General features: G+C 38.5%; 1 protein-coding gene across 1 annotated transcript in view; it reads right to left on the reverse strand.

The window, feature by feature from the left end:
* LOC136857711 (cilia- and flagella-associated protein 58) overlaps positions 1-23,573 on the reverse strand; it is a 261,063-nt gene that overhangs the window by 49,513 nt on the left and 187,977 nt on the right. Inside the window, exon 14 of the mRNA XM_068225146.1 lies at positions 15,903-16,081. Within this exon, the coding sequence (XP_068081247.1) occupies positions 15,903-16,081 (179 nt within the window). The remainder of the gene's footprint in view (positions 1-15,902; positions 16,082-23,573) is intronic.

Genomic DNA, 23,573 nt, shown 5'->3' on the forward strand with positions numbered 1-23,573 from the left:
TGAAAATTGGTGTTTAGGATCTCCTTGAAAAATAAACACTTTTTTTTTTTGTTTCTGGAAAAACCAAATAGTGAGGGGGGGGGGGGGGGTGAAAGGAGGGATGAATTTTTAAGATGAGTGTATCTATATCTCAAAACTTTAAAAGTTTACAGATGCAAAAATTGATATTTAGAATCTTCTTTAAGAATAAAGAAACATGTATTTTTTCGTTCTCTGAGAATCCCAATAGGAGGGGTGAAAAGGGGTAAAAAAAACGGGTTGAATGCCTTTAATGAGGATACTTATATCTCAGAAACTGAAGTTATTACAGACCTTAAAATTGGTACCTGGTATCTCCTTTAAAAATAAAGAAACACGTATCTTTGTTATTGGAAAATCCAATTAATGGGGAACTAAAAAGGGAGTGAAATTTTAAAATGAGAATTTCTACAGTATATCTCAAAAACGTAATATATCACAGAAGTGGAAAATGGTATTTTTTTATCTCTATTAAAAATAAAAAACGTGTATATTTTTGTGTTCGGTAAAACCACTTTGTAATACCAATATAATGGTCCGTTATTGGACATTATAAATTTTCCAGCTAACTCATTCTTGGTTGCCTGCGTTTCGCCCTCGTGTGCTAAGTTAGGCTCGTCAGTTGGGACTTAGCACACCACCCAAGACGCAAGGCCAGTGCATACCGTGGAGGCCACTGCATAGGCTACTTGAAGCCACCAGCAGTGCCAATGCACTGAGAGCTATGTCTCATTTCCAAAAATAGATGCCTGCTTGGCCATCAAATGATGTAGAATGTTGATTCCCATAGGGAACCTAAAATATTTGCCCTGAATGAGTAAATTTATAATACCAATATAATGGTCCGTTATTGGACATTATAAATTTTCCAGCTAACTCATTCTTGGTTGCCTGCGTTTTGCCCTCGTGTGCTAAGTTAGGCTCGTCAGTTGGGACTTAGCACACCACCCAAGACGCAAGGCCAGTGCATACCGTGGAGGCCACTGCATAGGCTACTTGAAGCCACCAGCAGTGCCAATGCACTGAGAGCTATGTCTCATTTCCAAAAATAGATGGCTGCTTGGCCATCAAATGATGTAGATGTTGATTCCCATAGGGAACCTAAAATATTTGTCCTGAATGAGTAAATTTATAATACCAATATAATGGTCCGTTATTGGACATTATAAATTTTCCAGCTAACTCATTCTTGGTTGCCTGCGTTTCGCCCTCGTGTGCTAAGTTAGGCTTGTCAGTTGGGACTTAGCACACCACCCAAGACGCAAGGCCAGTGCATACCGTGGAGGCCACTGCATAGGCTACTTGAAGCCACCAGCAGTGCCAATGCACTGAGAGCTATGTCTCATTTCCAAAAATAGATGCCTGCTTGGCCATCAAATGATGTAGATGTTGATTCCCATAGGGAACCTAAAATATTTGTCCTGAATGAGTAAATTTATAATACCAATATAATGGTCCGTTATTGGACATTATAAATTTTCCAGCTAACTCATTCTTGGTTGCCTGCGTTTCGCCCTCGTGTGCTAAGTTAGGCTCGTCAGTTGGGATTTAGCACACCACCCAAGACGCAAGGCACGAGGGCACACGAGGGCAAAACGCAGGTAACCAAGAATGAGTTAGCTGGAAAATTTATAATGTCCAATAACGGACCATTATATTGGTATTATAAATTTACTCATTCAGGACAAATATTTTAGGTTCCCTATGGGAATCAACATCTACATCATTTGATGGCCAAGCAGGCATCTATTTTTGGAAATGAGACATAGCTCTCAGTGCATTGGCACTGCTGGTGGCTTCAAGTAGCCTATGCAGTGGCCTCCACGGTATGCACTGGCCTTGCGTCTTGGGTGGTGTGCTAAGTCCCAACTGACAAGCCTAACTTAGCACACGAGGGCAAAACGCAGGCAACCAAGAATGAGTTAGCTGGAAAATTTATAATGTCCAATAACGGACCATTATATTGGTATTATAAATTTACTCATTCAGGGCAAATATTTTAGGTTCCCTATGGGAATCAACATCTACATCATTTGATGGCCAAGCAGGCATCTATTTTTGGAAATGAGACATAGCTCTCAGTGCATTGGCACTGCTGGTGGCTTCAAGTAGCCTATGCAGTGGCCTCCACGGTATGCACTGGCCTTGCGTCTTGGGTGGTGTGCTAAGTTCCAACTGACGAGCCTAACTTAGCACACGAGGGCGAAACGCTGGCAACCAAGAATGAGTTAGCTGGAAAATTTATAATGTCCAATAACGGACCATTATATTGGTATTATAAATTTACTCATTCAGGACAAATATTTTAGGTTCCCTATGGGAATCAACATCTACATCATTTGATGGCCAAGCAGGCATCTATTTTTGGAAATGAGACATAGCTCTCAGTGCATTGGCACTGCTGGTGGCTTCAAGTAGCCTATGCAGTGGCCTCCACGGTATGCACTGGCCTTGCGTCTTGGGTGGTGTGCTAAGTCCCAACTGACGAGCCTAACTTAGCACACGAGGGCGAAACGCAGGCAACCAAGAATGAGTTAGCTGGAAAATTTATAATGTCCAATAACGGACCATTATATTGGTATTATAAATTTACTCATTCAGGGCAAATATTTTAGGTTCCCTATGGGAATCAACATCTACATCATTTGATGGCCAAGCAGGCATCTATTTTTGGAAATGAGACATAGCTCTCAGTGCACTGGCACTGCTGGTGGCTTCAAGTAGCCTATGCAGTGGCCTCCACGGTATGCACTGGCCTTGCGTCTTGGGTGGTGTGCTAAGTCCCAACTGACGAGCCTAACTTAGCACACGAGGGCGAAACGCAGGCAACCAAGAATGAGTTAGCTGGAAAATTTATAATGTCCAATAACGGACCATTATATTGGTATTATAAATTTACTCATTCAGGACAAATATTTTAGGTTCCCTATGGGAATCAACATCTACATCAAAACCACTTTGTCCAGTGGGGGGGAGTAAAAGTGACTGAAAATGGGGTTGAAATCTTTTAATTCGGATACTGATATCTCAAAAACTGAAGATGTTACAGACGTGAAATTTGGTATTTGGAATCTGCTTTCAAAGTAAAGAAACATGTATTCTCGGAAAATCCAATGAAGGGGGCGTGGGGAGGTGAATGAATTGAAAAATTTATTGAATTATTTGTATGCGGATACTTACCTGTAATAAAAACTAAAAGTTGTTACAGACGTGAAAACTGGTATGTTGATCTCCTTTAAAAACAAAGAAAAACACGTTTTGGGGGGGGAAATCATCTTGGGGGGGGGGGGGGGGGGCGGGAGTGGAAAAAGAGTATAACTCCTTTATGAGGACACATATCTCAAAAACTGAAGATACTAGAGTCATGATAATTGGTATTTAGAAGATCCTTTACTATTAAAGAAACAAGTATTTTTGCCGGAAAGTCCACCTAGGGAGGGGGGAGGGGAGATTGTGAAAAGAAGTGAAAAAAGTGAATTATTTTTACGGGAATACTTACATCTCAAAACTGAAGGTAACAGACATGAACATTGGTATTTGAAATCTCCTTTAAACATAAAGAAACATGCCTTCTTTCTGTTTTTGTTTTATGGTGGGGAGGGATAAATGAACTTAACGGCGGCAGGGTGAAAAAGGAGTTGAGATCAATTGATTTTACTGTTCATAGTGCACTTATTAGGAGCCTCCGTAGCTCAGGCGGCAGCGCGCCGGCCTCACACCGCTGGGTTCCGTGGTTCAAATCCCGCTCTCTCCATGTGAGATTTGTGCTGGACAAAGCGGAAGCGGGACAGGATTTTTTCTCCAGGTACTCCAGTTTTCCCTGTCGTCATTCATTCCAGCAACACTCTCCAATATCATTTCATTTGTCATTCATTAATCATTGCCCCAGAGGAGTTCGACAGGCTTCGGCAGCTGGTACAATTCCTATCCTCGCCGCTAGACCGCTAACTCGGTCGAATGACTGGAAACAGGCTGTGGATTTTCAGTGTACTTATTCTGATCATAAACCGATCATTTTTAACCTTTCCTGGGTTCGTTTTCAAAAGCCATCTATTCCTTTGGAGAACGTTCTTAGATTACAGTAGATTCTCCTGGCATATAAATAAAAATGTAAACACATTTGAAATAAACAATAGGAATGCTATTGACGGTGCAACTGTTCACCTCTATAATAAGGTCAATAATGCACGGAAGTATATCATTCATATTGCCAGAAATCCCGCGCACTTGTCTACGCGCGACATTGGTGCGGGTGACATAGTCAGCAATGACAATGGCAGCAGATGTAATTTACTGCCAAGTAGCAGTCTTGCATCTTGCTGTGGGGTCCTGAATAATAATAATAATAATAATAATAATAATAATAATAATAATAATAATAATAATAATAATGTACTGGACCATCGTCAAAATGTGTGGACCGCACTGGAAACGGGTCCTGGCCGGGTAATGACTACGAATACAGTCTGGCCGCGGGTTCAGTACCGCCAAGGCACCCAAGACGACAGCACGCCGGATCTCTTCAAGGATTTGATCCATATTAAAAATGCTTATAGGAAAAGATGGCAAAGATTTAGGGACCCAGCTGACCGGGTGAAATACCTGGACCTAGCCCGGAAAGTACCAAATCGACTGCTGGAAAGAAAGATTAAAAAATGAGAGGAACTTTGCCGTAATCTCTGAGAAAACGAGTCAGATCGCGAATGTTGGCAGATTCTCTCAGAAAACGAGTCAGATCGCGAATTTCAGAGGATTATATATAAAGCGTTAAACATTCAATTATAAATTTCAATATAATACCGTAGCGAAGCATGGGTATGTTGCTAGTACAGTATATAAATGATATGAGTAACGATCTAGAATCACAGATAAGGATGTGGATGATGTTTTACTCTATAGAGTAGTGCATGAGTTGCAGGATTGTGAGCAACTGTAGGGGGACTTAAATAATGTGGTGAGATGGACAGCAGACAATGGTATGATTGTAAATGGCATGATAAGTCAAGTTGTAAGTTTCACCAAGAGAAAAAGTATTCTCAGTTTTAATTGCTGGGTTGATGGGGATGATAGTACTTCATGGGAAACAATGTAATTACCTAGGTGTTAATATGAGGAATGACCTCCATTGGTGTAATCATATTAACAAGGTCGTTAAGAAAGATTACAGATTTCTTCACATGGTTATGAGAGTATTTAGGGAAGGATGTAAAGGAGAGGGCATATAAGTCTCTGGTAAGACCGCAGTTAGAGTCTGGCTCCAGTGTATGGGATCCTCACTGGGACTACTTGATACAAGAACTGGAACAAATTCTAAGGAAACCAGCACAATTTGTTCTTGGTGATTGCTGACAAAAGAGTAGTGTTAATGAAAATGTTGCAATGTTTGGGCTGGGAAGACTTGGGAGTAAGGATATGAGATGCTTGACTATATGGCATTTAACTGAATAATCTTAACCACAATGGTTGATATTAAAATGGTACATATTGACAAATAATATATCATATGAAAATGAATAAGTCCACACATGTACGGGTTATAATAAATTTCATATTTAGTATTGACAAGGTGGACATTTAATTGGATATGTTCATGTGATATGTATGGTATGTTCCGACTGGTGCGGAGTGATATAAATAGAAGAATAAGCTTGAATGGAGCTTTTAAAAATAGGAAAGATAATATGAAGATAAAGTTGGAATTCAAAAGGACAGGTCGGAACAAATATTCATTTACAGGACAAAGAGTAAGGGATTAGAATAAATTATCAAGGGAAATATTCAATAAATTTCCAAGTTCGTTGAAAATATTTAAGAAACAGCTAGGTATACAACTGATAAGGAATCTGCCACCTGGGCAACAGCCCTAAATACAGATGATTGATTGATTGATTGATTGTTTGATTGATTGATTGATTGAATATTTGCCTCTCGACAGTTCCTCCAGTTATTTACTATATACAGTAATGTATAAGATCACATATTCCTGTTCATATATGCTCTAACATCAAGAAAAACTAAGAATGATGTATACCAAGATATATCAAGCAATTGTGGAAAAAGCACAACAAATGCACATTAACATTGTGCTTTCAATTGGCAGATGTGCAGGATGCAAGAGTTGCACTTCCTGGAATATAGATTAAGGGCTGCCTGTTTCACTACTCAATAAGCACTCTCGAGATGTACTGTAGCAATGGGACTACAAAGGTAATATATATCACAACTGGCAGCCAGATATGACAGCAAGCATGCTTTTTGCTTTGCCTTTCATTCTGGTGAATGGAATTGAAGAGACTTTTGACATAACAGTGGAACATTGTGATGACAACTTGCAGGAATTAATAGCTTACACAGACCAAGTGTAAGGTCTGGTATACATGGATGAGGAAGGTGATGAGCTCAGCCACCACTATTTTCCATGGAAGTATGGAATGTATATAATGCGTTTGTATGTTGTGAATAACAAACAATTGGGTATAAGGGTGGCATAACAAATTACAGAAATTAGTTCCTGTGCAACACCCTTCCATCTGGAAGTTTTTAGATAAGCTAAGAAAGGAACAACATGATAATGAACAGGATATTATACGCTTTCTTGGAGAACATAAAAACATAAGGTCTTTCCTGAACAAGAAACATCCAGAATCAGAAGTGATTCATGCCCATTGTGAAAAGATATCAGGACTACAATACCAGAAGACAATTGGATGTTTTTTAGGGCAGTGGGCTACAAACTGAAGATCAGTCCCCATGAGCATGTGGCTAAGAGTGAAAAAGAATAACTATAAGAATAAGGAATGAAATATGAGATATTAATACAGTAAATTCCTTTGCAGCAGTTATGTCACAATAAAAATAATTATGCCTTCTCTTTCAGTTTATTTTTTGGGTTTAATGACCAAAGTTATAGTAGTATCCACAAAATCATTACCAATATACAGTGATTCAAAGATATCAATGGCTGAAAAGTGTAACCCAAGTGTCCAGTGCCTGTATGTCAGTGACCCATTTATTTTTTTTCCAAAAATATGGGACTGAAACTGCTGCTGATAATTTGAAGATAGTTCTCTTGTATTTGCCCTTGTCTCCCCTTCTATTGCTCCGTCTTTTGATGCCGACCTGTCATTCTGTTTATCGTTCAAAATCTTGTTAAGGCAACTGCTCCCATTGCTGTCCATCAAGCGTGGTATGTAACATTCACGTGTTCGTGAACAACTGCTGACTGTGCCATACAGCTAGGTCATGTTGATACCATATGGTTACATGCATACCTAGGGGCACAACCTCTAGCAATAGTAGCAGTTGATCGTGGAGAAACTGTAGCTATCAGATTCCTGTCAAATGGCAATCAAAGAAATGTGGGCTAATTAATTGGTCATCCATTTATTCCCCATCATAGCTGTAATGGTGCTTCCCTTACCCATTGGGTAATATCATCACACCAGTAGTGCATGTTATGATGATTCACAATGCCATTTTTATGAAACTCTGACTCATCCCAAAACCAGATTTTCAACACGAATGCACGATCATTTGCCATTTGCCTCATTATCCATGACAGTATAAACAATCAGTATAAACAAGTTTTTATCGAAACCGACAATGCAATTTCACTGAGAGGATGAGTAGATCGCAAAATAGTGTTGTATAAATATTTAGCTGCCATTTCCAACTAGAAGGTATCAAAATCTTGATTTAAAATCAATGTGACAATGCAGCCACTGAACAACCCTTACATCTTGCTGGCTGGTGCAGCATACAGTGGAGAAGAGTTGAAGTTGTGCTGGAGAGAGATAGAACGAACTGGCAGGTTACTGTGAGCCAAGGTTACTTTATTGTTAGGGAATGAATGAGAAACATAATTCATCATTATCATCATCATCAATGTCCCATGCCAGTCACCCGGGTGTAGTTAAAAAGCCTCCTCTACTCCTTCTTGTCCTTCCACTTTTCCTGCTCCATTACTTCCACCACATCCAATCCAGCTTCTCTAATGTCCTTCCAAATCTGATCCATCTACTTTCTTCTCGGTCTTCCAACTGGTCTCTTTCCCTTAACTTCTCTTTCCAATTCCCTTCTTGCTACCCGTTCCTTTCCCATTCCTTCATGTCCGAACCCTCTCAGTCTTGCTTCCTGATCTTCTGTACTAACGGTTCTATATTTAGCTCTTCTCTGATTTTAATATTTTGAATTCTATCTCTTCTTGTATTTTTAACCGATATTCTTAAAAATTTAATTTCTGCTGTTTGGATCTTACTATGAAGCCTCCGTGGATCAGGCGGCAGCGCGTCGGCCTCTCACCGCTGGGTTCTGTGGTTCAAATCCTGGTCAATCCATGTGAGATTTGTGCTGGACAAAGCGGAGGCGGGACAGGTTTTTCTCCGGGTACTCCGGTTTTCCCTGTCATCTTTCATTCCAGCAACACTCCATTATCATTTCATTTCATCTGTCAGTCATTAATCATTGCCCCAGAGGAGTGCGACAGGCTTCGGCAGCCAGCACAATTCCTATCCTCGCTGCAAGATGGGGGCTTCATTCATTCCATGCCTGACCCGGTCAATGACTGGAAACAGGCTGTAGATGGTACGGATCTTACTATCTTGTCTCTTATTAGTTACAAGTGTTTCTAGTCCGTATGTTATAATGGGTATGAAATACTGTTTATATAATGTTAATTTCATTCTCTTGGGTACTTTGTGATCCCATAAAAGCTCTCTGACTTGATGACAAAATCTTGTACCTTTACTTAGTCTATTATTAATTTCAGGGTTGATTTCATTTCTTCCATTAATAATACTACCCAGATATGTAAACTGTTCTACATTCTCTAACCGTTCTCCATCTGTGTTCATTTGGCTTCTCTTTATCTCTTTTCCACAGTGCACGACTACAGTATTTTTTCTTTACCAATTACCATTCCAAACTCCTTCAGATTTTCAATCCAAATGTCCAGTCTCCTTTGTACTTCCTTTTCTCCCCTTCCCCAAATCACCACATCATCTGCAAATACCAAAGCATTCACTTCATCACTACTGATACTCTGTTTTACACATTTTATGATTTCATCCATCAATATAATAAACAATAATGGCAACAGTGCACTTCCTTGCTTGGGACCTTTTTTTGTATAAAATGTTTTAGAGTCACCACTCCCCACTTGTACACTGCTTTTACTGTCATGATACACTACAATTTTTTGTTAATTAATGATTTTGGTACATTCCTTTTCAGTAGGCATTCCCATACATGTTTTCTCTTAATTGTATCATAAGTTTTTTCCAAATCCAAAAATACAAAGATGATTTCCTTGTTCTTTATAGATGTTTTTCCATTATCGTTCGCACTGTAAATATCAAGTCTATTGTTGTTTTATTCAGTCTAAAGCCATATTGTTCTCCCTCTAACTGTGTTTCTATTATATCCCTCAGTCTTTTGTTTATGACTTTCTCCATTATTTTTACCTTTGGGCTGAATAGAAATTTCATCTATAACATTGCGATTACCACACTCAAGAAGTCCATCATGATCTTCAAGAACCATGCTTGCGGACCTCAAATAAATATTTGACATGCCTCACTCAATTGCCTACACTTAACATCATACGATCACATTATCTACTGTAGTCTGACTCATTGGCTGAATGGTCAGCGTACTGGCCTTCGATTCAGAGGGCCCAGGTTCGATTCCCGGCCAGGTCGGGGATTTTAACCTTCATTGGTTAATTTCAATGGCCCGGGGGCTGGGTGTTTGTGCTGTCCCCAACATCCCTACAACTCACACACCACACATAACACTATCCTCCACCACAATAACATGCAGTTACCTACACATGGCAGATGCCACCCACCCTCATCGGAGGGTGTGCCTTACAAGGGCTGCACTCGGCTACAAATAGCCACACGAAATTAATAATTATCTACTGTATCCAAATCCATTATTGTTGTTAAGGTACTCTTTGTCTTTGGGCAACCTGCAGTTGTTGCAGGAAGATTGTATAATAACAAATTCACATTTCTTCCTATTTTCTTTTTTGAACAATGGTACAATGCTTCCTTGTTGCCAATCTTCAGGTATCCTTTCATCCTTCCATATGGCATTGAGGGCTCGATATAGCCACTACCGGGAGAGTTAGCCATGCGGTTAGGGGCGATCGGCTGTGAGCTTGCATCCGGGAGATAGTGGGTTTGAATCCCACTGTTGGCACCCCTGAGGATTGTTTTCCATGGTTTCCCATTTTCACATCAGGCAAATGCTGGGGCTGTACCTTAATTAAGGCCATGGCCACTTCCTTCCAACTCCTAGGCCTTTCCTATCTCATCGTCGCCATAAGACCTATCTGTGTCAGTGTGACGTAAAGCCACTAGCAAAAAGGATATAGCCACTGTAGTCCAATGGTCATCTTTGGTAATGGTGAAAATCTAACCATACTTGCAGCTGTGGATCTTTAAAAAAATTGAGAAACATTTGAATCTAAAAGTAATGAAGAGGATTGGTGAATTGGTTTTTCTTCACCTTTTTCATTGTAATGTGTACTTTAAACCTCAATATTACCAAATCTATGCATCTTACTCAGCTTCCATTCACTAGCCAGGTCTGTTTAGAACATAAGCCTCTCCATTTTCTTCTCTTTTCCCACCCTCTTTCTTTTGTCACTTTGGCCCAGTCCTCTATTTCCTTCACCCACTCCTCTACTCCTTTCAACCATCTGTCCATGGTCTTCCACTTGGTCTCCTTCCTTCCACTTTCATCTCATGGATCTTCCTGTGTATCCCTTCTTCTCCATTCTCTTCATGTGTCCATAAAGATGTTTATATTTATTTCCTTCGTTGAAATGTCCTTCTGTCCAGTGGATATGTTTTGTATAAGAAGGAGCCAAGAAATACTCCAGAAGCCTGTTGTACCGGAGAGTCTGGCATTCATGGCAGCACAGTACTCGTTCTTGCCTCAGGCTACTGAGAGACTAGAGACTAGGGCCCTGTCTCTACTGGAGCCTAATTGGAATTGCGATTCAAACTTATAACATTTGAACAAAGGAAGTACACCATTACTGACAACCAAAGGGCATCCAGGTCTGACAGGATGAAGTAGTTTTGGGAGCGGAAGAAGAAGCTGAAAAGCTGACTCTATTTAGTACTATTAGACTTTAGTGTATATGACTGATTAAAGTGCTAAGTAAAAAAAAAAAAAAAAAAAAAAAAAAACAGAAGGGAAATATGGCCATATGACCATATTTCAGTGAGTTTCAAACTCAATGAGTGAGCTGTCTGTGCGGATAGTGTCACATAGCTGTCATAATTAATCCCACTGGTTGTGAAACGAATGAGCTGATTGTAATCTTCAAATTCATTGGTTCTCTGCCAAATTTTGGTGATATTTGATTATGTAATGCACGTTAGCTAGTGTCCTACTGGCTTTTATAGTAATGGAGGCAAGTAAATTTCTTTTAAGTTTCATTTCTTTGTTTTATTTGACCTATCATAACGTAAATATTCAGGTCATTTATTTGCTTCCATTTTTGGTAATTTCAAAGTAAGTGGTCATTGTGTGATGTACTTACATAAACTTTGTTTGAAAGCAAGTTGTTTTTAAATTATTTCTATTGCAACTTTCACTTTCCATGTGATTGGCCTTTGGTAATGTGGAGAGCAGCCCCCTGTTAATCTATATCTATATTTTAATGTTTCATGGTCCTTGTTGCCCAAAAACTTTGATTGTTTTGCTCAGTATGATTTATCATCACACCATATTTCAGTGAGTTTCAAACTCAATGAGTGAGCTGTCTGTGCGGATAGTGTCACGTAGCTGTGAGCTTGCATTTGGAAGATGGTAGGTTCGAATCCCACCATCGGCAGTCTTAATTTTTTTTTTTTCTTTCTAGTTTCCTATTTTTATACCAGACAAAGGCTGTACCTTAATTAAGGCCATGGCCGCTACCTTCCCGATCCTAGCCTGTTCCCTTTCTTGTGTCATCAAAAACCTTTGATGTGTTAGTGCAATGTTAAACCACTAGTAAAAAAAAGTTTCAGACTCACAATTTATTTCATGTTAATTCAAGGCAATATTGAAAAGTGTTTCTGTCTACTTGTTTTAAGTTTTAATTTGCTTAATTTCTCTCATTTTGTATTATGTAATTGCTCTCAGTCTTGTAATTTATTATTTTTCAATTGTATTAAATTGAGACAATGATGTTTCAAGTAAATTATGTCATTTCAGTTGAAGATATTATGATCGACTTCCTTCTATATGTGTGAATAAAATATATTTTTTAAATCTGCTTTACATTGCACCAACACAGACAGGTCTTATGGCGATGATGGAAAGGAAGTGGCCATGGCCTTAACCCTCTACTGCATGAATTATTTTTCGTTTTCGTTTGGTGAAGAAAATTTCAAGCTTTAATGTTCAACATACGTTCAGTGTATTAGATGTACCGGGGCTAACTGGGGCTAGTAGCTTAATATATATATGATTTTTCAAGATTTTACGCTAAGCTTTTAACATTCAAAGACCGAACATTACTACCTACTGGCCATGGGTACGTACTGCAAGGCGCAAGTACAACTTGCAGAACCGTAGGTCGGTAATGTCTTTGAGGTTGAGCCAGAGGTACTCCTGAAGCCTGTGGTAATGTGATGGGGAGGGCCCACATAAAATAAACGGTGGTTGGTTCGCGTGAATGTTGACGGGGTGGAAGGAGTACCTTTGGTTGTAGGGCTGTTTTGACTTATGTTATGTAAATAAAAAAAAAAACAAGGCATCACTGGGATATGTGTTTAATTGATTGTACAGTTGAAGGTGTGCCGTAAAACTACCTCTGTCTACAATATTTATCCATTTATACAGGTGAAAAGTTATTTGTTGCCTAAAGGCAACAGTATGCAGTAGAGGGTTAACACATTCACTCCCGTAGATGCCTTAAGGAGTGTAAGAGGACCGTATCTGAGTTAAGGCGTTTAAGGTCGCGCGATGTAAACATTGTTTCGAATTTAGTGCTAAATTCGTATGAAGTCGTAATTCGTGTTGAAAACCATAGATGGCAATGAAATAAACAGTCCCACACCCTGACTACCTGAACAGAGGGTACATTCCAATGCTTTCTTTCTTTTTTCTTTGAGTAAACACGGACCTAAGCCAGTCATGGTATTCTTGTGAGGGTGTGTAGTGAAGTGAGTTATTGTGTCGAAATAACATGACGAGTTACACACACAGTATACGAAGTGAGGAAATTGAAGACATACTACTGAGGGATGATTCTGGTGATGAACTCATCCCTGATTTCAGTGATAGTGAAAGCAATTCTGATGATGATATACCAGACTCTGGGCAAAGTGAAATTCAGCACATTCAAATAACCGATACACATCTGTCTTATTGCCCGCCTGCAATCAAGTTCACTGGCCGGGTAGGATTAACTGTTGACATTGAAAATAGCAACGAAATTATGTCTTTCATCAATTTATTTGTAAATGACGATTTCCTTGCATATGTATGCCATCAGACAAACCTTTATGTGGAACAAGTAATTAGTGCAGCACCACGTCCATGCACTAAATAGGCCTATTCTACTTTTCAAATGTGGAAACCGGTCATCATAAAAGAGATGAAAAAGTTTTTAGGACTAATGTTTATAACTGGAATAATTCCAAAACCAAATCTGAAAATGTACTGGGCAGAGGACACTATTTTTGGCTCGCCAATTTTTCGAAAACCATGGCACGAACCCAGTTTGAAAACATAGATAGACTATACAAAATTAGGCCAATTCTCGAAAGGCTCAGTGACCAGTTTTCGTACAGTAACATTTAATGTAATCTAGTGCACTATAGACATGAGGGGATTTAAAAAGGCTGGGCTGGAGGTTTAAATCACCTGCTGAACAGCTGGTAGTCAACATGTTAATTAAGGTACAGAAAACTATCCTAAGGACTGCCAACAGTGTGGTTCGAACCCACTATCTCCTGGATGCAAGCTCACAGTTGTGTGATCCTAATCGCATGGCCAACTCAATTGGTTTTATGATATTTATTTTCACTTGTGTTAGTTATTTGATTTTCTATGATTAGGTTAGTATATTTATTTTCTATGAATCTGATTGTTTGATCATGATCTTAGTTACATAGACTATGAACCAAGGACCTGATCCAGCTCACTTCCACATCCTTCCATCACTTGTTTGATTTCTCATGTTTTTTGAAAACTGTTTAATTTATTTATGTATGTAGTTGAAGAAGGGCATTGGCCTTAAACTCCCAGCCAAAAACCAAAATGAGCCTGGGTGGCTTCAGAAATAACTGGGATAAGTGAAGAAAGTGTAATAAACGGACAAAAGTGTGGAAACCTACGAATGAAACTTTGTGTTTAATAATAATTCAGAATGCTGGTATTCTGTATCGCTACTGACCTATTCAAGGCTTTTGATAGGGTAGATCAAGAGAGACTAGTGATAAAAATGAGGGCTATTGACTAGACAAAAGTGTAGCTAAAGTGAATAAAGTGGAATCACAGATAAGGCTTTTGTGGATAATGTTATACTGTATAGAGTAGTAAATAATTTACTGGACTATGAGCAACTGTAAATAAATCTGGACAATGTTGTGAGATGGACACCAGACAATGGCGTGTTAGTAAATGGGGTAAAAAGTCAGATTGTAAGTCTCACTCAGAGGTCCTCTCAGCTTTTAATTACTGTGTTGATGGGATGAAAATACCTCATGGGGATCACTGTAAGTACCTAGATGTTAATATAAGTAAAGATCTTCATTGGAGTAATCATATAAACAGGACTGTAAATAAAGATTACAGATCTCTTCAAATGGTTATGAGAGTATTTAGAGGTTGTAGCAAGGACACAAATGTGAGGGTGTATAATTAGAGTATGGTTCCAGTGTATGGAACTCACACCAGGATTACCTGATTTGAGAAATGTTGCGAACTTCTAGCTGGAAAGACTTGAGAGTAAGGAGACAAACTGCTCAAGCTATCAGTGGAGAGAAGGTGCAGAATGACATTAGTAGACAAATAAGCTTGAATGTTCTTAAATTTTCTGTCTCCTTTTCAGCCTTGTCTGAAGCTAGAAAAAGAAATCACCAAGCTTGAATAATATGAAAATAAAGATGGAACTCAAGAACACAGACTGAGGTAAATATTTGTTTATAGGAAGAGGAAGTACCAAGGAAGTGTAAAGAGGAAATGTACAAAATGTATTATGCAGCCATATTGACCTATATGGCTGAGATATGGACAATGACATGTAGGGATGGGAGTAGAATTCAAGCCAGAGAAATGAAATACCTAATAAGTATGATAGGAAAGACAAGGAAAGACAGATTGAGGAACAAAAATGTGAGAAAGGAGGTCAGAATGGAAAACCTAAATGAGAGAAATGTTAGGAGTAAACTAGTATGGTTTGAACATGCAAAGAGGATGGAGGAGGAAAGAATACTAAAACAGATGATGGAGATGAAGTTTGAGGGATAGAAAGTGAGAGGGAGACCTAGAACAAGGTGGATCAATTCAATAAAATGAGTTCAAGAAGAAACCTGGACTGGGACAAAATGATGGAAGAGGAGAGAGGAAGGTGGAGAAATTCCGTAAATGCCCTGATCTGGCAGGAGCTGGATAAGGGGAAAGAAGGATGATGAGGAAGGGTATTCAGGGATTGGAATAATTAAAAGAATAATTGGAATAATTTTGATAAATTTCCAACATCTTTGAAATCATTTACAAAAAACTAGGTGAAAAATTGATGGGGAATCTGCCTCCTGGGCAACAGCCCTAAATGTAGATTAGTAGTGACTGATTGATTGACTGACTGACTGATTGATTGATTGATTGATTGATTGATTGATTGATTGATTGATTGAATGCTGTTCATGTGATGTTACCTGTTCAACACTTTTAGCTTGACGGCTTCGTTCTGCTTCAGCATCATTAAGTACCTTCTGCATACTTATTTCTTTTTGCTGAAGTTGTGTGATCATTGCCTTAGAATCTTCCAAAGTTTCCATCATTTGTTGCATCTCTGTTCTTAAATTTTCTGTCTCCTTTTCAGCCTTGTCTGAAGCTAGAAAAAGAAATCACCAGTCCTATTATCTGCAGGACATATCACATTACATTTAATAGGCATACATTATGTAAAAAAAAATAGAGAAAAGAAATGTAGAAAACAGACGTTTTAAAATTAACATAAAATTAATGTAAAAGGAAGATCCATAGGAAAGCAGCATGGTCCATACTGGGAGACTTCTGAAAAAAAGAGTAGTATTATGAAATGTTTCAAACTTTCAGCTGGGAAGACTTGGGAGTAAGGAGACGAATTGCTCAAAGTTAATAGAATAATTCTTTGGACAATTATTAAAAAACACCAGATTGATGGCCAGTGGAGACTTTTGCCAAATTCAGTACTTTACAAGGAAAGTGATTGACATTATTGACATGAAGCGAAAATGGAGAATTACATACTTTGGACACATATACCGCTTACCAAAAACAAGACTCCTGAAACAACTTTTTGATTTCTTTTGCAATAGTAAAAAAGCACATGGTGGATTTAGATGAACTGAAAATTACTAAAGATCAACTTGAAAACAGAGAAAAGAAATGGATTCTAAATAACAAGTACACACTTACATACATACATACATAAATACATACATAATTATCCCTTGTCATTCCACCTTAAGCGATGGGTCAGCGAACGAGGCTTCTCCACCAGTTCTGGTCTCTGAACTTCTCTCCTTCTTCGATGCTTTCCAAAGTATATCCTCGCTGTTTAATGTCAATCTTCACCATGTCCTTGTACCTGAGTCTTGGTCGCCCTCTTGGTCTTTTGTCTTCAAGTTTTAGATCGTACATTTGTTTTGGTAATCTGTTATCTCCCATGCGTCACATATGTTCATACCATCTCAGGCACTGTGCTATTATTCTGTCCTGCAGTCATACAACTTGAGCCTGCTTGCAGATTTCCTCATTACGGACTCTGTCCCTCCGTGTTTTACCAATTATGCTACGGACAAATCTCAATTTCTGCTGTCTGGATGCTACTAACATCTTTATTTCTCATGGTCCATGTTTTGCAATCATAGGTCAGGATTTGTATGTAGTAGGTTTCATTTATGACTCTCTTACATTTTGTTAGTATTTTCTTCTTCCATATTATGTCTTTAACTATTTTGTAGAAGTTGCTACCTGTCTAAATTCTGTGGGAAATTTCCTTGTCTATAGAACCAGTATCAGAGATAACACATCCAAGATATTTGAATTGATGGTTCATGTGTAGCTGTTTCCCCTCCATTTCAATGTGTCAACAAGTACATAAGGCTATCACTAAAAATATTGCAGCATAAAAAGTATGTTATATCTGCAGAAGAATGGGCAAGATCATTCAGAATGAAGAAGTTTTGGAAAAGGAAAAAGTTACAAGTGATTATTTTCATATTGACCGTATTGAAGTTCAATTATTAAATGTTAAAACATTAATTTATTGAAACCACCTATTCAATACTGGTTGAGTCTTTATGACTATAACAATGTCATTACGTGCTAAGATTAGCTAAGAATAGTTCTAGTATCACATGTTAATCTCCAATAAGTTGTAAAAATGTACAGATAATTAATCCCAATTGCATCAAGCCATTCTCATTACCGACATTATGAAAGTTAACAGTCAATATATTTCCATTAAATGTGAACAAGAGTAGAATGTCACATTAGAACTTTAAAACATGGACGGCTTGATCACTCCTTTGCAGTGTTATATAAATAATATTGACTATGATTAATCCTAAAATAGCATCTACTCAGAGCTCTGACTTGGAGATAGAATTAATGGCTGATGATGGCTGCAATGCCAGGCGAAACATGTATCATACTCAAACTTAATGTAATGACATTGTTATAGTCATAGAGACTCAACCAGTATTGAATAGGTGGTTTCAATAAATTAATGTTTTAACATTTAATAAGGAAAAAGTTGTCAAGTGTTAAAAGCTGAACTTATTCTTTGAAGACTTTGTTGTATAAGGTTTGATTTTTGTGCTCCAATGTAGAAAGAAAGAAAGAAAGAAAGAAAGAAAGAAAGAAAGAAAGAAAGAAAGAAAGAAAGAAAGAAAGAAAGAAAGAAAGAAATAAATAAATAAATAAATAAATAAATAAATAAATAAATAAATAAATAAATAAATAAATAAAAGGCTCCATCTAAATCTAAAGCGAACTCCTTCAGTGTGTTAAACCATTCAGGATGATCATTTGGTGTATATAAGGGGACAGTAATGTATTGCTCATGATTGATTGGTGTGTTCTGGACATCAGGCCTCAGATTCTATTCCCGGTTGGATTGTGGGCTTTTAATAGTGATCAGTCAATTCCATTGGCTTGAGGACTGGTTAGTTTTGCTGTCTTCAACATTCCTGCAAGTCACATACTACTATACGCGAACTTTTTCTTGAGCCTGATTTTTACGGGGTGGGGGGTAAGGAGGGAGCGCTGATGGTTCTGGTTATACTGCCAACTGGATGGAAATTAAATCTGAATTGAATCGATAATATGATCGATCGATATGAATTTTCTAAACATTTATTATCTTACACCAACAACTCTGTCACACATACATAATTTAACATTATATAACATTTCTCAATGCGAATCTTGTTCCTAGCATGAATTATATAGTTTGGCTTTGCTGTGTAAACAACATCAGTACTAGTTCATAAAGTGTATGCCAGATGTCGCACAGCGATGCATAGTTTGTGTTTCAAAGGTTGCCAATATGGATGTCGAAGATAACCGAGGTCTACCGATTCAGCACTAGGGAGCTCAGGGCTCAAGAAAAGGTTCGTGTATAGTACACATAACACTATACTCCACGAGACAAACACGCAGTATCCCATACAAAAGCAGACACTGTCCATGCCCACTGGAGGGTCTGCCTTACAAGGGCTGTACCAGGCTATAATAGCCACACAAAATTATTATTGTTACTGGTCAATCATAAGCACAATTTTAGTCACTTGAAGAAACATTTTCTCTATAACTAATGATTTCCAAAATTCAAAACAACTGCTGCATATTTTTGCAAGTAACAGCTCTAAAGTCATTGTCATGTCTCTTGTGCTTCATCTCCAGAGTACATCTCCAGTATTGTCGGAATAATTAGGTAATCAAACTTTCTTCAGTTTACTCCAGATTCTTGAGAGGTAAATTATGACCCAGGATTGACTGGGATTCAAACCTCAGCCTTCTAGGTGGGAAACCAGCAGCTAAGCCACTGAGCTAATCATGCCCTCCCCCACGATTAGGTAATCATCAACTATAATTTTGCTTCTATCAAAATGTCACTCAATACAAGTTTAGAACAGAACCAGCATTATAACAGAGTTTGTTGCCATGCAAATTTGATTTTGAACTGTTAATATTTGGACTACATGTCTTCTTTAGTGAATAAGTTTTTAGAACGGGAAATTACAATGTTGTTGATATAGTTGAAAGTATTATACAATATCCAGTTTGCATACACAATATTAGCTGATAACAGAAAACTTTGTTGGCAGGAAACCGATGAAAAGTTTACCTCTGGGTGGTGCAAAACCATCAACCTCTGAATAGGAAGATGATAGGAGTTACATTTCTCAAAGTGGTATTGTTCAAGTTCACAAAATAAGCAAAGCAGATGTTTAAATTGCTTCATCTATGGATCAGTAGTAAAGTGTCACCCTCTGGATCCCAAGATCATGGGTTCAAACCTGGCAGAGGTAGCCAGATTTTTGAAGGATGGATTGAGATCCATCTGGCACTCCATGTTGGACAATGTCAGCATGTGAAAGATCTCTAGTGACACATTTGTTGTTCATCCCACAAAATTAATGAAAGAACTCAGCCATTGATTGTCCAACAGAGATCCGTTTCTCTGCCTTGTGGTAGAGTAAAACCACCCTTCAAAACTCAGCCAGGCTTGAACCCACAATCTTGCCAATGATCCACAGAGGGAGCAAATTAAATATCTGCTTTGCTCATTTTGAGAACTTTACATCATGTAGGCAGCTTAAATTACATCTAATCTAAATTGCCATTATAACAGTAGCTGAGGCCATATCATCATCATCATCAACTACAACTTACATTACAAACAGTGTTTACCTCCGTAACATAATGGTTAGTGTTATTAGCTGCCGTCCTCGATGGCCCAGGTTCAATTCCCAGTACTGCCAGAAATTTAAGAATGGCAGGAAGGCTGCTATGTGGTTGAAATGGTACATGCAGCTCTCTTACATTGAAGGTGTGTCTGAAAAGAGCTGCGTCACCTCCATATGAGGACAAAATTTACTTTACTTTTTACAAACAGTGAATGAAGAATGAGTCACTGCAGTGATCACAAAAGTTCACTCCATCTAAATCTTAGCAAACAGATTTGGTGCAGTAAACCATCTGGGAGAATCATTTCTGTACAGTGTGGTGCTTCCAATATGTACATACAGTACTTCAAGATTGGTTTACTCCTTTTTCCCATGTCAAGAGTGAGAATCCATCAAGAAGGCCCCTCAGTGCCTGTTGTTGTTGTTGTTATTATTATTATTATTATTATTCTTTTTGATGAGGCCTCATAAGGACCACGTGCCAATTTCAATTCAGTTCTTCATACTTTGTTGTTTTCTCTTCCGCTCCTTCCAATATTCTTTCATCCTTTCACTATGCTCTTTCCTTCTGTCCTCGGACCACTTCGCACCAGGCTTCTTGTTCAATCTTCCTTGGAATCCTTCCATACTTAGGTACCCTCTTTCTAAAAATTTCTCTGTCCATAGTTTCTGCTTCTCTTATGTTATTTCTTTCTAAATCTTTCTTTACTTCTTGAATCCATCTAGTTGTTGCCTTTTTGTCCCAAAGGTACTTGAAAATCCTTTTTGTTAATCTGGAATCATCCATTCTGTAAATATGTCCGAAAAATTGCAATCTCCTTTTTCTTATGGTTTCTGTTATGTTTTCTATGTTCCTGTATATTTCATCATTAGATCTTAATTTCCATAGTTCTGTTGTTTTCACAGGGCCTAAGATTTTTCTCATGATTCTCCTTTCTAGTACCTCAAGTTTATCTAATCTATCGTTTAGTACCAGGCATTCACTTGCATATAAGCATTCCGGTTTCACCACTGTAGTGTAGTGCCTTATTTTAAGATTTTTAGATAGACACTTTTTGTTATAAAAATTCTTTGTGATACCATATGCTCTTTCCATCTTGTGTACCCTTTATTCTACTGCAGATTTGTCTAAACCATTTTCTTGAATGGTTTTTCCCAGATATTTGAATTTCATTACCAGTGGCGGCTCGTGACAAAATTTTTAGGGGGTTCACAACATTTTTGTTCATGTCTCAAATCAGCAAAAAAGTAACAAAGGTACATAAATCATTTCACTAACAGTTCCTTGAACGGTTCCTTCTTCACAAATACTTTGGTAGAACCCCTGTAACCGAGGATAAATTTTATACGAGAGTAATTTGTTAGTGTAGAACAAAAGTAAAATTCACAATAACTTTACTACACGGAGATTATTGAAGGAAGCGAGTACTATTCTTGGTTTTCAAACAGTACGAATTTCACCTGGGTGTTAGTGTAAAATCAAACCAAACCTCATGGCCTACCAAGCGACTGCTGCTCAGCCCGGTGGTCTGCAGATTACGAGGTGTCGTGTGGTTAGCACGACGAATCCTCTCGGCCGTTATTCTTGGCTTTTTTGACCGCCATCTCACTGTCAGATAGCTCCTCAATTGTAATCACGTAGACTGAGTGGACCTCGAACCAGCCCTCAGATCCAGGTTAAAATCCCTGGCCTGGCCGGGAATCGAACCCGGGGCCTCCGGGTAAGAGGAAGGCACGCTACCCCTACACCGCGGGCAGGCTGTCTTAGTGTAGAACAGTAGCAAAATTCATAATAGCTTTACTGCACTGCGAACACTGAAGGATGCGAGCACTATTCCTGGTTTTTAAACAGCACAAAGTTCATCTGGATATGACGAGAAGCATAGAAGGAATGTGTACCGCATTTACCGGTAAATTTTTTAAAATAATTATTTCCGAATTGACCCCAATAGTCTCCACATTATCTCGGTTAGTCGGGTTCTACTGTTTCACATGGTAATTATTCTCATTTTGCAAATTATAGCCACTACTCCAAACAATTTAGCATGCAGTACAACCAACAATACTAGATCATGCTTATTTAAATGATAGGATTTAGTTTAGCAACTCACGTAAATGCTGATTATTTGTACAGGAAAGCAATCCTTCTGTCCTTCAATCGCGCAAATTTCTCAATCACTTTACGATTGAAGTCACTGATGATGTTGACAAATCTCTTCTCAATAGCAAGCATAGCCAGCGCTGACAGTCGTTCTCCAGTCATGGTGTTCCTCAGAAACGTTTTAATTCGTATTCAAAGTAGAAAAACACCTCTCGGGCTCCGCTGTCGTAATTGGGGTTGTGACAACAATTCGGAGTAATTCGCATACTTGTGGAAATGTGTCCCTATCTAGTTCATTGTCAAGCAGAAACTGCAACATGAAAATGGCCCCATCATCTTTCTGAAAGCCATTTCTCATATACAATACTTCTAGTTCAGTCTTCAGCTGTGTCTTATTTAGGCAGGGATACATATGCGCCATTGTATTCAGTTCTCTTTCCGGAAAAGAGTCTGAATAGACACCAAAATGCCTATTCAGAATTAGGGTACTAGCGAAATCTGCCGGTAATGTAATGCAATAGTAGCTCCTGGGAGGCTGTGGCTAACCATAATAGGGGAGGTGGCGGACCCTTGTGGTCAACTGTAATACTGCCACTGGGTTGAGGGTGGCTCTAGACGACAAGGCACGTACCTTACCGTGCTCCTCGCTAATGGGAATACCAGTGCAGAAAACCATGACGTCATCTGCTTTGCGCATGCGTATAGTCTTCAGCACAATAGCGCATTATGCAGTGCGCATTGTCAGTCAAAACGAACAACTGTCGGTGTAACGGAGCTTCGATATAAGTCGATTGTCGAATGCTTTCGATCGATTGTCGAAATCAGGTCGAAAGAAAAGAATGAATGCGTAAATATGTAATAAAACTGGGTGTTCACGTGCTCCTGTGCTCCTGAGAGCCCACCGCCACTGTTCATTACTCTTTCCACTGGACCAATATCTGTTGCCAAAAATTTTGGAGCATTCTTGATGTTTGTAATAATTTTTTTTTCTACGGAGATTCTCAAACCTGTCTTGTTGGCTATTTCTTCCAAGAGATTATTATTATTATTATTATTATTATTATTATTATTATTATTATTATTATTATTATTATTATTATTATTATTATTATATAGGCAAAATTAAAGTAGGCTGGCTATACTGCGGAGTAAGATGGTGGGCCGTAATTCCTCGGTGCTTTAGATGTCTGACATATGGGCATCAAGCACGAAACTGTAAAGGATTGGACAGAAGTAAACTCTGCTTTAAGTGCGGGGAAGCTGGTCACAAGACAGTAGGATGCAAAGCGAGTCCACGATGCATAATTTGCACAGATATGGGCGTT

The sequence above is a fragment of the Anabrus simplex genome, chromosome 1 (assembly GCF_040414725.1).
Source record: "Anabrus simplex isolate iqAnaSimp1 chromosome 1, ASM4041472v1, whole genome shotgun sequence".
Classification (NCBI taxonomy): domain Eukaryota; kingdom Metazoa; phylum Arthropoda; class Insecta; order Orthoptera; family Tettigoniidae; genus Anabrus; species Anabrus simplex.